The 11940-nt window shown below is 40.1% G+C and overlaps 1 protein-coding gene across 1 annotated transcript in view; it reads right to left on the bottom strand.

Moving 5' to 3' along the window:
• The window catches only part of dst (dystonin), a 103868-nt gene that overhangs the window by 62983 nt on the left and 28945 nt on the right, over positions 1-11940 (bottom strand). Inside the window, exons 8-12 of the mRNA XM_026189081.2 lie at positions 10281-10373; positions 913-1079; positions 599-711; positions 383-489; positions 180-299 (exon numbers count right to left, since the gene is read on the bottom strand). Coding sequence (XP_026044866.1) covers positions 180-299; positions 383-489; positions 599-711; positions 913-1079; positions 10281-10373 — 600 coding nt within the window. The remainder of the gene's footprint in view (positions 1-179; positions 300-382; positions 490-598; positions 712-912; positions 1080-10280; positions 10374-11940) is intronic.

Below are 11940 nucleotides of genomic sequence, written 5' to 3'. Positions count from 1 at the left end.
CTGCATAATAATCTCTCATGCAGCAAACGGATGCAGCTGCCCTCTCACATCATTAGCATCGCTTTAAGTTGAGCATTAAATTGCAATTATCCTTTACCTTTCAGACATACAGATATGCCTATATTCCAAACACAGTGTAAAACGGAATAACTGGAGCTCATCTTGTTGTGGTGCCATACCTTGAGTTCTACAGGGTTATTGGGGAATGATCTACTTGACATTATGGCCACATTGTGTTTGATCCACTGGCTGAGGTATTTGATCATGTTCTGGTACTCCACCCATTTGATATCAACGTCCTGTTTATAAGAGAAGAAGAATCATGAGAAATAAGGGATTTCTTAACATTTTAACTTGGACTCGTTGAAGTCGCTTAACTTACATTAGGACTAACTCCTTCAACTCCATCGGGTACTTTGGGGAAGGCATCGTACAGTGTTGAGACGTAGGTGATGACTGATTTTTCATCAGGAGACTGGACGTCAACATCTGATGAGAAACGTACAAACCCAGGGGTCACGAATGACAGCAAACAAGAGCAAGCTGCACTCTGAGAGTTATTTTTCATGATTTGAATGACTCTCTATGTGACTCTTACCCTCAGGATCCAGTAGTCTGGCCACCCCCAGCTGTTCAGCTACACAAAATGCATCTTCTAAATTTGATCGGTTGGTCTGTGTTGACACACGGCTCATGTCCACAAGGTCCGGTCTGTAATAGAAAGAGGCAGAGGTAGGTAGAGGTAAGGTACACACGGTGTATTACTGTAAGGATAGGGCAACTAAAGGTATAAAAATAAACTCAAGCAGTGATGTCCATATTAGCTGCATTTTTTGAATAAATCAAAAGAAAACCAAAAGCACTATTGTTCTGCAAAAACATGCTGTGTTGTGTGTGTGTTTGTTATAGTACCTGTATTTGTGAATAAGGGCATTAAATAGCCTCCCATCCCTCCACGAGGTTGTGAAATTTTCACATCGCACACCTACGTAGCCCTCTGTCGTCTGCTTGGACCAGAGCAGCAGTCTCTCCTTGGCTGTCATGTCCTCGGACTCTCCCGTCACATGGATCTCCGAGATCTGCCGCAAGGCAAAACAAAAAAACAAAACGCAGAAATGAACTGGCATGACTTCCACGCCTGAGGGTTCAAAGACATCAAATCAAACACATAAACTTGCGATGCACTGCTCTGTGGCATTAAAACTTTATCTTCACTGATTTGCCTGTTTTATAATGGGCTTTAAATGGTCTGGCGCCTTCATGTCTCTCTGACCTTTTGCACCTCTGTGTTCCATCCCATCCTCTCCAATCTTAGGCCCTTGGCCTTCCAAAAGTTCCCAAAGCCAGAAGAAGAACTACTGGGCAGCGTGCTTTTTCTTTTCGTGCCCCATCTTTAACTTAAGCTAAGTTAAAGACCAGCTTGTTCACTCTATCCTGCTGGTCTTAATCTTATGCCTAAAGTTTTTACTGGTTCTTATTGCTGTTCTCTTTTGTTTTATCTGTTTTTAACTGTATTGTTTTTATTTATTTCCCATTTTTACCTTCAAATAGCAATTTATTTGAAAGTGCATTATAGATAAAAAATTTTATTATTATTATTATTATTATTAATATGAGGGGAAGGGCATGCAAGAACAGCAACACCAATGGCTGTAACTTAAATGACTGCTGGATCGACACCTGCGTGCCTGATAACTCGCTCACAGTGAGGATCCTCAACTCTATAAGGAAAGTTTTAGTTTTGATTTGATTAATATGAAAAAGTTTGCTGAAAATGTCTGGAACATACCAGCAACGTGAGACAGAGTTGCATAATAAATTATCCAATAGTTGTACAGCACACTATACAGCTTCAGTATGGTATACTGACGTAAAGCAAACACTGCCACGTCACAGGTTGATTTTACAGCTGTGTGTTTATAACGTGTATTAAAAATGTGTTTTTGGTGCACTAGCTTTAAAGTTTATTTTCATATCTGGAAAATCTCTTTAACTTTGGTTCAAAACTTTCTAGGAGTTTGTTTTTGTGGAATACAGATACCAAGTAGCCGAAAGTATGGAAACATTATGCATGAGAGAAAGGCTTTACACATAAAGCAGAAAAATCACAGACTGTGGGTTTTTTACAGAATGAACTGCAGTCAGTTCAGTAAATCATCAGTCAGTTGATCAGTAAATCAATCTATTCAGGTAGGGAACATGGTGACAACAACAAAAAACATGGCAAAAAAAGAACAACAAAATCCTTAACATACACATGAATAAAATACAGCGATGTATAAACCTCTGTTTAACTGGACACCACTTTAGTCCTTTTATGCTTTAAACGGAAACCATATATAGTGAGCACAATCGGGCACAATTATGCAACAGTTGTACTATTACTATTATTATTATTATATTATAGCCACAATTCCAGCGGATCAGCTGATCTCAATGCCAGTCCACATCAGCTGATTGCTTATCTGATATCAATATGCACCTCACTATCCGACATACAGGAAATCAAACTGTTTAGGCTGCTAGAGCACTTACATGCTCATCTGCAAGCTGCTTTGCAACCCAGCTCCAGCTTTCACATTGAGAATCTCATATCTGTCACTGACGCCATGTTCTGTGCTGAGGACTTGCTGCTTCTGTCTCCTGTTTGCATGTATACACGTGAAAGGGCTTTGATTTCCCAGAACATGCCACCAAATATAAATGACTGCAAATCAAAATATCAATCTTTCACTTGAGTATAGATCTGACTTAATTATGATTGTGGTGGTAAGTCAAACTTCCCAACCAGGGATTATTACGGACAAGCCAGGGTAACCACAGCTTTCTTCAAAGTGAAAAATAGAAGTGTTAAAGAGCTTAATCTGATTAACTTCATTAATTTAACTGAATGCCTTCATATGACTGTGGCATCCATACCACAACACAACACAAGGGTAAAGGAGATTTAATAAGACTAACAGCAATTTGGTGGATCATCAGCAGGGATGCATTTCAGGGTGATTCACTATATCATTTACTTTTGCACATTTTAGCCTCCATAACCCACTGAAGCTACAATACTATAATAAAAATATGTAAAAATACAAATTAATATTTGAGCTGTTAAATATCCAAAAGCAAAATCTGAGTAACTATTTCTCTGATATGTTTTTTTTGTTTATTTTTGTAAACAAATGGGGAAAAAAGTGCCAAAAACTACTGATGTGACTGAGTTGCAAAATAGTTTGAGGTTACACTTTTTTTTGTTGCATACGTGAATACAAAGTTAAATATGAAAGCGCAAATACTTTTGTCACATATCTGACACTTCCTCCCAAACAGCCAATTGATAATGCACCACAGATATTTACTTTATCTCCTACCAAACTTTACTCTGTGGAGAACTACAGTTTTCTCTCTTCTCTGTTTCACCATAAGTTGCTGCTAATGACCAAAAGAGATGAAGATGAAGATAAATTTGAATGATTCTCAGCATTCCCTGATAGTGTTAGCCAGCTAACGCAGATAACATCAACAGGAGTTTGTAGATTTTGTTTGAAGGAGGAAGAATAATGACAAACAAGTTTCGAAGAAGCATGACACTAGAAATAGCTCCCATACTTCAAGATAAAGTCATCTGCCAACTGAGCAAAGCAAAAATGAATCATATACATCTCTACTCTTAGATGTAATAACAGTAATATTATAAACTGTTCAGTCTATAAGGAGATCTATAGATGTGCCTTATATAGAACAAACACACAAAAGTTTGGACCAAAATATTAGATTTGCATTGAATCAGTGAATCTCAGGTACACAAGTACAGTTACTGAATTTCCTCTCAAAGCATTGAGATGAGTGCAGAATAGTCGCACATTAAAACACATTTATACAAAATGCTTTCACTCGCTCACAAATGGTAAAACAACAATTATGAGCTTATTTTCACTGTTTTTTCCATATTTATAAACTATTTTTGAAATACTGTTAAAATATTGTGTACTGTATGTACTGATCATCAGTATAATATAAATTTTTGTAATACAAATCAAAAATGCTCTATATGAAATATACAAAAACATACACGTATAATGAATTATTCTATTACAGTATATTCTTCTCAGTTCAAAACAATAGTTCTTAGCTAATGTGATTATGTGACCTAAATGGTTTTCAAATCATTTTCTTTCACGTGATCTTTAGTTATTGTGTCTACAAAAAGCTTTTAAAAATGCAGAGTGACCTATTTTATCATCTATCATGTACTTGGACACCACCATTGCACTGTTACAGTTTCAGACTTCTCCCTAATCTACATGATTTACCCCTGTACCGCCTACAAATAGCACATGGTTTCTTGGTTTACCTCGTGTTCGCTGGAAATACATTTGGCCAGAGCTGGAGCATGTTCTACGTAACCAGAGCAGGTGTAGGCCCTCCGTCTCCTCCTTCGGTGTGCTTGAGAGCCCCATATAATCTTGGCAAAGGTTTCCTCACTTCCAGGTCTGTCATTACCCCTTAGTGTCCGTAGCGTGTGCTCCACTGCTCCAAAGCTAACCGCCCTCTTTAACTGGCGTTGTAGAAGCTTCTTTACAAGCAAACCCTCCTTAGCCGGGACACCTTTGGAAGTAGTGCTGACACCATGGAGCTTCTCTTCCACAGAGGACCTCCTTCTGTCACCATCTGCCTGGTTTGTAGAAAACTTTTCCAACCTGCACGTTAACCTTGTGGCAAGAGGTTGAGTCTGACCATCCCGAAGGATCAGAACTGGTATTTCTCCAACATAAACACCTTTGCTGATGCTGTCTTGCCTAGATAGAGATTTGGCCACTCCTGATGGCTCATCCAGCTTGGTTTGGTTTTCTCCTGTGTTGCCATCTGGGTCATTTTTACACTCTCCACCACTGCAGATTGCTTTGGTTGTAACAAAAGTCTCACTTTCAGGACTTCTGAGAGATCCAGCAGGCTTTAAGTCTTCCGATTTCCTCTTTTTTCTCTGAAAATAGCGGCGACCTTTAAGATCTTTGGATTCAGGTCTCAAAGGAGCCCTTTTGGGGTCCAAATAATATTCCTCTTTCGGACCCCGAACACAACCACAGGTGTTTCCCATGGCTGTAAATCATATGGTGTCCTAAACATCCACAATGTTAAGCTCCAAACAGCGACCGGTTTTCAGGCGAAGTATCCAGTAAGCTCTACTCAATCTAAAACAGCAGGATCCCATCGACATGAAGCCATTGACAGCTTTGCAAGTAGAGCACCGTAAGCAGCGCTTAGCAGGGCAGCCAGACATAAAGCTGGCTCCACTCAGAGCAGAGCTGCCTCCGTCCTTTTGTTGACTGCGGAGAACCGGTCAGCCCCTCGCTCTCTCTGTCTCTCTCACTCTGCATTTCTCACTTGCTCTCTCATGCGTCTCTCCTCTGACACTGGAATCTTTTTTGACCTTTGAAACATTTCTCTGGCTTTGATAATCCAGCACAAACACCATAAATGCACACACAGACGTGTGCTGGTAGCCCTCAGAGCAGGAATGAAAAAGAGTTGTGGATAGACCTGTTTCAGGATGACAAGTCTGTTGCAACAAAACAGTAAACACGCATATGATAGCCGCCTCTTTCCTGTCCTAATATTTATGTAATGCCATAATGTTTCTTTGGGTAAGAGGAGAAGGATCTCAAACTGAAAGTGCATGCCAGTAGAAAATCACGAGCTATGCTGCTTGAGAATTTGGTTCAACAAGTTTAAAGTTCCGTTTAATGCGACGAGTCAGAATGGCTTTGAAAAACAGCAACATACATAGGCCAAAAAGAGCAGAACAAGCTCAGGCAGATCCGAGCCGGACAACATAGTGCTTTCACTTTGTCTATCGCTCAAACTCTGCACAATGGCTGAGCCAGAGGTTGGGCTTAAGTCCAATGGTTTAACCAAACAATATGATCTCAGCTGATCACCATGGCAGCAGTTCACATGGGGGCAAATGCTGTGCCCGAGAAATGATTCACCGCATAAAACTCTTCTAGCAATTCAAAGAATTATATAACACTGGACACTTAAAACACTGTCTGAGAAAGAGCGGGACAAACGCACTGCAGAAAAAATGAGGGGAAAAAAGTGGATAATAAGTGTGTTAAAGTATAACTATAATCCCACCACACAGGAAAGCTTAAAATAGCTTTGAGAGTAACATTTAAACGAGTCCCTGAAGGTCAAAGTCACCTGACAGCCAGCACAGTCCAAACTGCCGGTCACTCCTGCTTCTTCTCACGTTCACCTCATGAGACAACTAAAATGGCCTGTATTTATATAGCGCTTTACTAGTCCCTAAGGACCCCAAAGCGCTTTACATATCCAGTCATCCACCCATTCACACACACATTCACACACTGGTGATGGCAAACTGCATTGTAGCCACAGCCACCCTGGGGCGCACTGACAGAGGCGAGGCTGCCGGACACTGGCGCCACCGGGCCCTCTGACCACCACCAGTAGGCAACGGGTGAAGTGTCTTGCCCAAGGACACAACGACCGAGACTGTCCAAGCCGGGGCTCGAACCGGCAACCTTCCGATTACAAGGCGAACTCCCAACTCTTGAGCCACGATCGCCACTACGTTGGCCAAGCTGCAGTATTAGCCTATGTTCATACATCTGATAGTAAACATGCTAATATCTTCAAAAGAGTGTGTTAGCATTTGGATTTTTGTTAATGGTAAGCTCTATAGTGAATGAAATAAAACATGAATGAATAACTCATCAATGTGTGTGTGTGTGTGTGTGTGTGTGTGTGTGTGTGTGTGTGTGTGTGTGTGTGTGTGTGTGTGTGTGTGTTAGGTAAATGACAGCACACATGGAAAGAGTGATACTTCATTACTTCATTAGGGTAAAACAAACTGGTTCAGTCAGCAGCAGCAGTGCTTTGTCATGCCAGCGGCATCTAGCCCTCCACACTAAAATTTATATTGTACTAGTTCCCCATGTCACAGGTAAAAAAAAATAAAGATAAATATAGTGTGCACCATTTTGAGAATAGGAATATCATCGGCTTTGTGTAGCAAGGGAACCTCTTGCACACACAGAAATAAACAATAAATAGCGACATAACGAGTTAACTGAAGTCAAATATTTGCATAAGTCATAATAAAGTAGCCTGCAGGTATAAGAAAAAAGTGTCATGGAAACAACCCTTTGTTTTCATGCAATATAAAAGTAGTGTTGAGTTCATACATGCCAGTGTGCTATCAGCTGTGACATTTAATAAAAACCAAAGCTGTACACTTTCAGTAAAGCTCAAGTTTTCTCCTGAAGTACCCTTGTATCCTTTTTAAATCAAGAAGAAACAGGCCCCTCGCTGCCAAATCCACAGCTTAAGGGCTTGCGTGAGACCGACAGCAGCAGGTGTTGGCATCCTCGCAGACGCTACCTGTCAGCATGTCCAAGAAAAATTATATCAGCTACTTTTCCTCTATTAATTCACTCAGGGCTAGTCAGAGAGATGTTTGTTCTATTAATGCTATATGCCTGTAAGACACAGAATTATTATTGCAATATTTTTCTTTTGACTCACAACTGCCACGAGCCAAAAGTACAATTAATCTAACAAAAGAAATTGAGATGGGTGAAGTTTCTGCATGCTGTTAGACTTCAGAAGAATACTGCATACTGGGTGGACACTCACATTCTTCTGGCACGCACATGCAGACTAGCTCGCTTGGCATAATGTGCCACTGTTCAGTGAAAGAATATTTCTGAGAGCATTCAGGAGGAAATATAACCAACTCTAGAGCACACGATACCCCAAAGCTTTTTTTGTTAATGCACATTAATGCTTAGTTGTACCAATGTGTGCACAAACATTCCCGAGATACTGAGAACATTAAAAACAATTATCTTTTTCAGTAATTTCCCTTTTGTTTAGACATTTAATATTCCTTAAAGGCCCTTTAGGCTGCTAGGAGCCATCTGATGTTACAACTGGATATGAATTAAACATGAACTAAAGTAAATTGTCAAGAAAGACAGAAAAAAGCCCAGAGAGATGAATGTTGATGATGGGCTTGATGGAGGGTATGGCACTTGGCAAACCAGCTTCAGAAGGGGTAAGAACTCATTCTTATCAAAAGGAATAGCCTTTTTTTTTACTATGCTTAGAATATTAACAAACTTAATTACAAATGAATCAGCTGTGTCTGTAACAACTTGTCACATCATCTCTGTGCTCATAAACAGCTTTGTGTCTAAGCAAAGCCAAGCTGTGACGAAGCACTTCACACATCAAGTGCACAGGCCAGATGATGACACTCACGCAGGGGTGAAGAAACACCATCAGAGGTGATGATAGTGATTCTAAATTACACAATTGATATTGAATACTACTGGAGGGGCTATAATAGAAGCAGTAGAATTATGCTGCTGATACTTCCCAGTGCAACAACAAACACGGGAAACACACTGAATAATATCAGAAGGTACGACAGAGGCGTTCCCTTCAGACGGGAGGCGTTACAGGTGCTCGTGTTGGAGGGGAGATGTATTATATGGATATCGATATCTATAAGAATTATCTATATCATTTGTAAATATAGCTGCTACTGCCAACAGGGTGACGAAGGGAGCCAACCAATCTACTGCTGGTCAGCACCCACTAAGAGCTAACTAAAGCTACTAATCTGGACTAGTGCAAATATACAAGACTTTTTTTGCATGTGGAGTCAGCCTCTGCAAAGAAAGACATCTCTGCTTGACAAATGAAGCAGTGAAGTATAGCAAGCATGTCCCATCACAGTGGCATTATGGGTGTCGTCTTGATGATCGTGGTGAGATGATGATCTTGGAAAGAAGGGTTATTTGCAAGTGGTGGTCTGTTGCGGTGGCTGGGCCAGGACTGTGGCTGGGGGGAACCTACTGCCCAGTGAACATCGAGAAGTTAGAAAGGTGCTTGGGTCACCCTTTGGCTACAGCAATTCATCTACCAAATGTGACAGTGATGAACTTCCAGTGTATATGCCCAACTGGATGATTTTCCAGGGCCTGAGAGGGGACACAGTTTCTCTTTGGTGCATCCCAACAGTGGAAGACGGGCCTTGTGATGGCAGATGCTTTCATCGCAGTGGATATGACCACCATGAAATCCAGAGAGGGGTTTCAAGAAACTTAAAAGGCATCAAGAAAAAAATGGCTAAAGTAATGAATATATATGAAATCAATAAGCGGTTATTTTTCGTCTAACTTGTAAACATTTTTGGATATTTTTGTAGTGTCCTTAAGTATGTTCCTCAGGAATCATAATAAGGCTGATGTTTATATCAAGCAAACAGCCTTCCAACAAATAACATACCCACACACACCTACAGTCTCCACTTTACATGGCTTAAATTCATGTACAGGATGCTGTTTTTTTTACATCAGTCTAGACAGATAAATCATTCAAAGCATCAGGCTTTTCTAAATGTTCATGCTGCTTTTCCCACACGTTTGCATGAAACAGCGAATGTAGTTTGTTATTTTCTTACAACAACAGTTACGAAGTACTTTTTCACAAGTGTTTACTTAGGTCAGTATGATCTAAGTAAACACTGTCGCTAAGTTACTTATCAAAACTAACCACGGTAACAAGGACCTATGTCACCACAAACTGTTGCGCCTTTTTATCCAGCAGAATAAGACAGTCCAAGGTTACATGAAGTTAATAGTTGATTCTTTTTGTGTTACTGCGTTTATAACTCTTGAAAACATTTTAAGCTGTTAGCTTCTGCAGGCATTAAAATACACGTTTTCTTCGTCTTCTGTACCAGTAACACCTCTTCAGTATTATAAAAGTACAGACTGGGTGTCTGTAGGTTCTGACCCGTTGTCTCTACACTTTACTTTTTAAAGGGATCTGTCAGTTTTTTATTAGAGGCATGGCTTTGGCCAGTAGGGGTGCTTATGAAAATGTAGCAGTCTCCTTCACTTTAGCCTTTAGAAAATTCATTAAACTCTTGTACTATTGGGCAATCCAGCAAGTTAATCATACAAATTTAATAGGAAAGCTAAACTGGACCCCTATGGTGCTATGGTGCTATGGCAACACTGAAAACATAAATAATGTCCTTCACTAAACTCAGCATAACAAATGCTGCACAACTTTGACACCTTGTGGTTAAAAACAGAAACACCCAAGTAATGTCGTTAACTAATTTTAAAACATCTGACCTCATTTAGCCCAACACAAGACATTCAAAAGCAGAGGATGCAAAGATCTTAATTACTTGGCAATTAAAAGCATGAGGGTGACAAAAATAACTGGAGTGCAAGACTGACCTGAAAGTGCAGAATTATGGTCCAGATCAATCCCAGCGTCAGTTTTGGGTTGCCGTCTGTGATGTCATCATTTCTTATATTTACAAGTTTGACCTGGTAGAAGGAAATGCAAATTTAGCACATGCAGACTTATTTAAGTAGTCATAGCCTGCTTCTTCTTTTTTTATATATATTCACCTTTAAGCACTAACAATGAGTTTTCCTCTTCCATATTATGCCTGTCATTCCACAACCACCACAAGAGGGCACAGTCGCCATTGTATTGTGCTAGGGAAGATCGTTACCATAATCACAGTGTGGCACTGAGGGGAACTCGTTAATGTTTTGTAGTAATTAAACGTTTTATAACATAATATAATGAAAAAAGTGCACTTTTTAAACACCCCCTTCAAATAAAGCAGGAAACTACTAAAAAACGAAAATAGTCTGACCACGGTTAGATATTATAGCATTTAATAAGGAACTCATCCACTGCCCATCAGATCATCTGTAACAGCTGTAATCAATCAAAGTTCAGCTTGGACAGTTTACATGCTATGACTACAGAAGTTGCATCATGTGTCTGGTATGTACTGAAGCAAAACAATAGGACAACTCATTTGTTGCAATCTATGAATCCTTTGTCTCGAGCCTTACGTCACATCTGGCTGTGGCTCAACCAGGCTGCCTTCATCTTCTCATCCTGAGCATGGTGGGGGAGGGGGATGCAATCAAAGCTCTCTGAAATCCCACTGTTGGGATTTGCAGTCAGCGCTCCTTAAATGCTGCTATTACTGTTCATGTTTCATGAATTTTTTGTAAGGAAACAGAAAAATGCCATGAATCCAGCTGTGTCTGATGGTGGCAGTGTCTGAGAACCTGCTTGAACCCAGATATCAGCTTTTTTGCTGTATAAACAAACAGATAGCTACCCCTAAACATGAACTGATATATTTGTGTAAACCATTTGTAAGCCTTTATGTGTACTTAAATCCATAGGTTCTTGAGGGCATGAGACAGTTAATTAATGTTGCCTCTGTACACCAACACAACAATTTTACTGCACATTAATCAAATTGTAATCAAATGACAATGTAACTGAAATGCAGACATTCAGTTTTAATTCAAGGGGTTTAACAAAGCATTGCAAGGGCTGTTTTTAGTAGCTGAATGAAAATCCTTTGTAGTCAATGACTGTCTGAAGTCTAAAACCCATAGATGTCACCAAAGGCTGTTTCCTCCTATGAGGTGCTCTGCTAGGCCATTACTGCAGCAACATTCAGCTGCTGCTTCCTTTTGGGTCTCACATCTGAAAATTATGCTCTCTTGGGGTGAGATCAGGTGACTCATTTGTCATTAAAGAATATGCCATTTCTTTTTCCTTGAGAGAGCCTGGTTTGGTTTGGTAGTGTGCTTTGGGTCATTAACCATTTGTACTGTGAAGCTCTGTCTGTCAGTTTTGTAGCATTTGTCTGAATCTGAGCAGAAAGTACATTTCTGTACACAGTTCTTCCTACTACATCTATCAGCAGTCACAGCATCAATAAGCACTAGTGACCCAGTTCCAGTGGCAGTCATAGACTCCCATCCGATGATATATTCTATATCATGTTTGATAGATGAGGTGAAATGCTCCAAGGCCATTTCTCTCCTTCTCCATACTTTTCTCTTCCCATCACGC

This window comes from Astatotilapia calliptera, chromosome 13 (assembly GCF_964374335.1).
Source record: "Astatotilapia calliptera chromosome 13, fAstCal68.1, whole genome shotgun sequence".
NCBI classification, from domain to species: Eukaryota; Metazoa; Chordata; class Actinopteri; order Cichliformes; family Cichlidae; genus Astatotilapia; species Astatotilapia calliptera.
The sequence above is the reverse complement of the archived record's forward strand: the minus strand, read 5'-3'. Positions and strand labels throughout refer to the sequence as shown.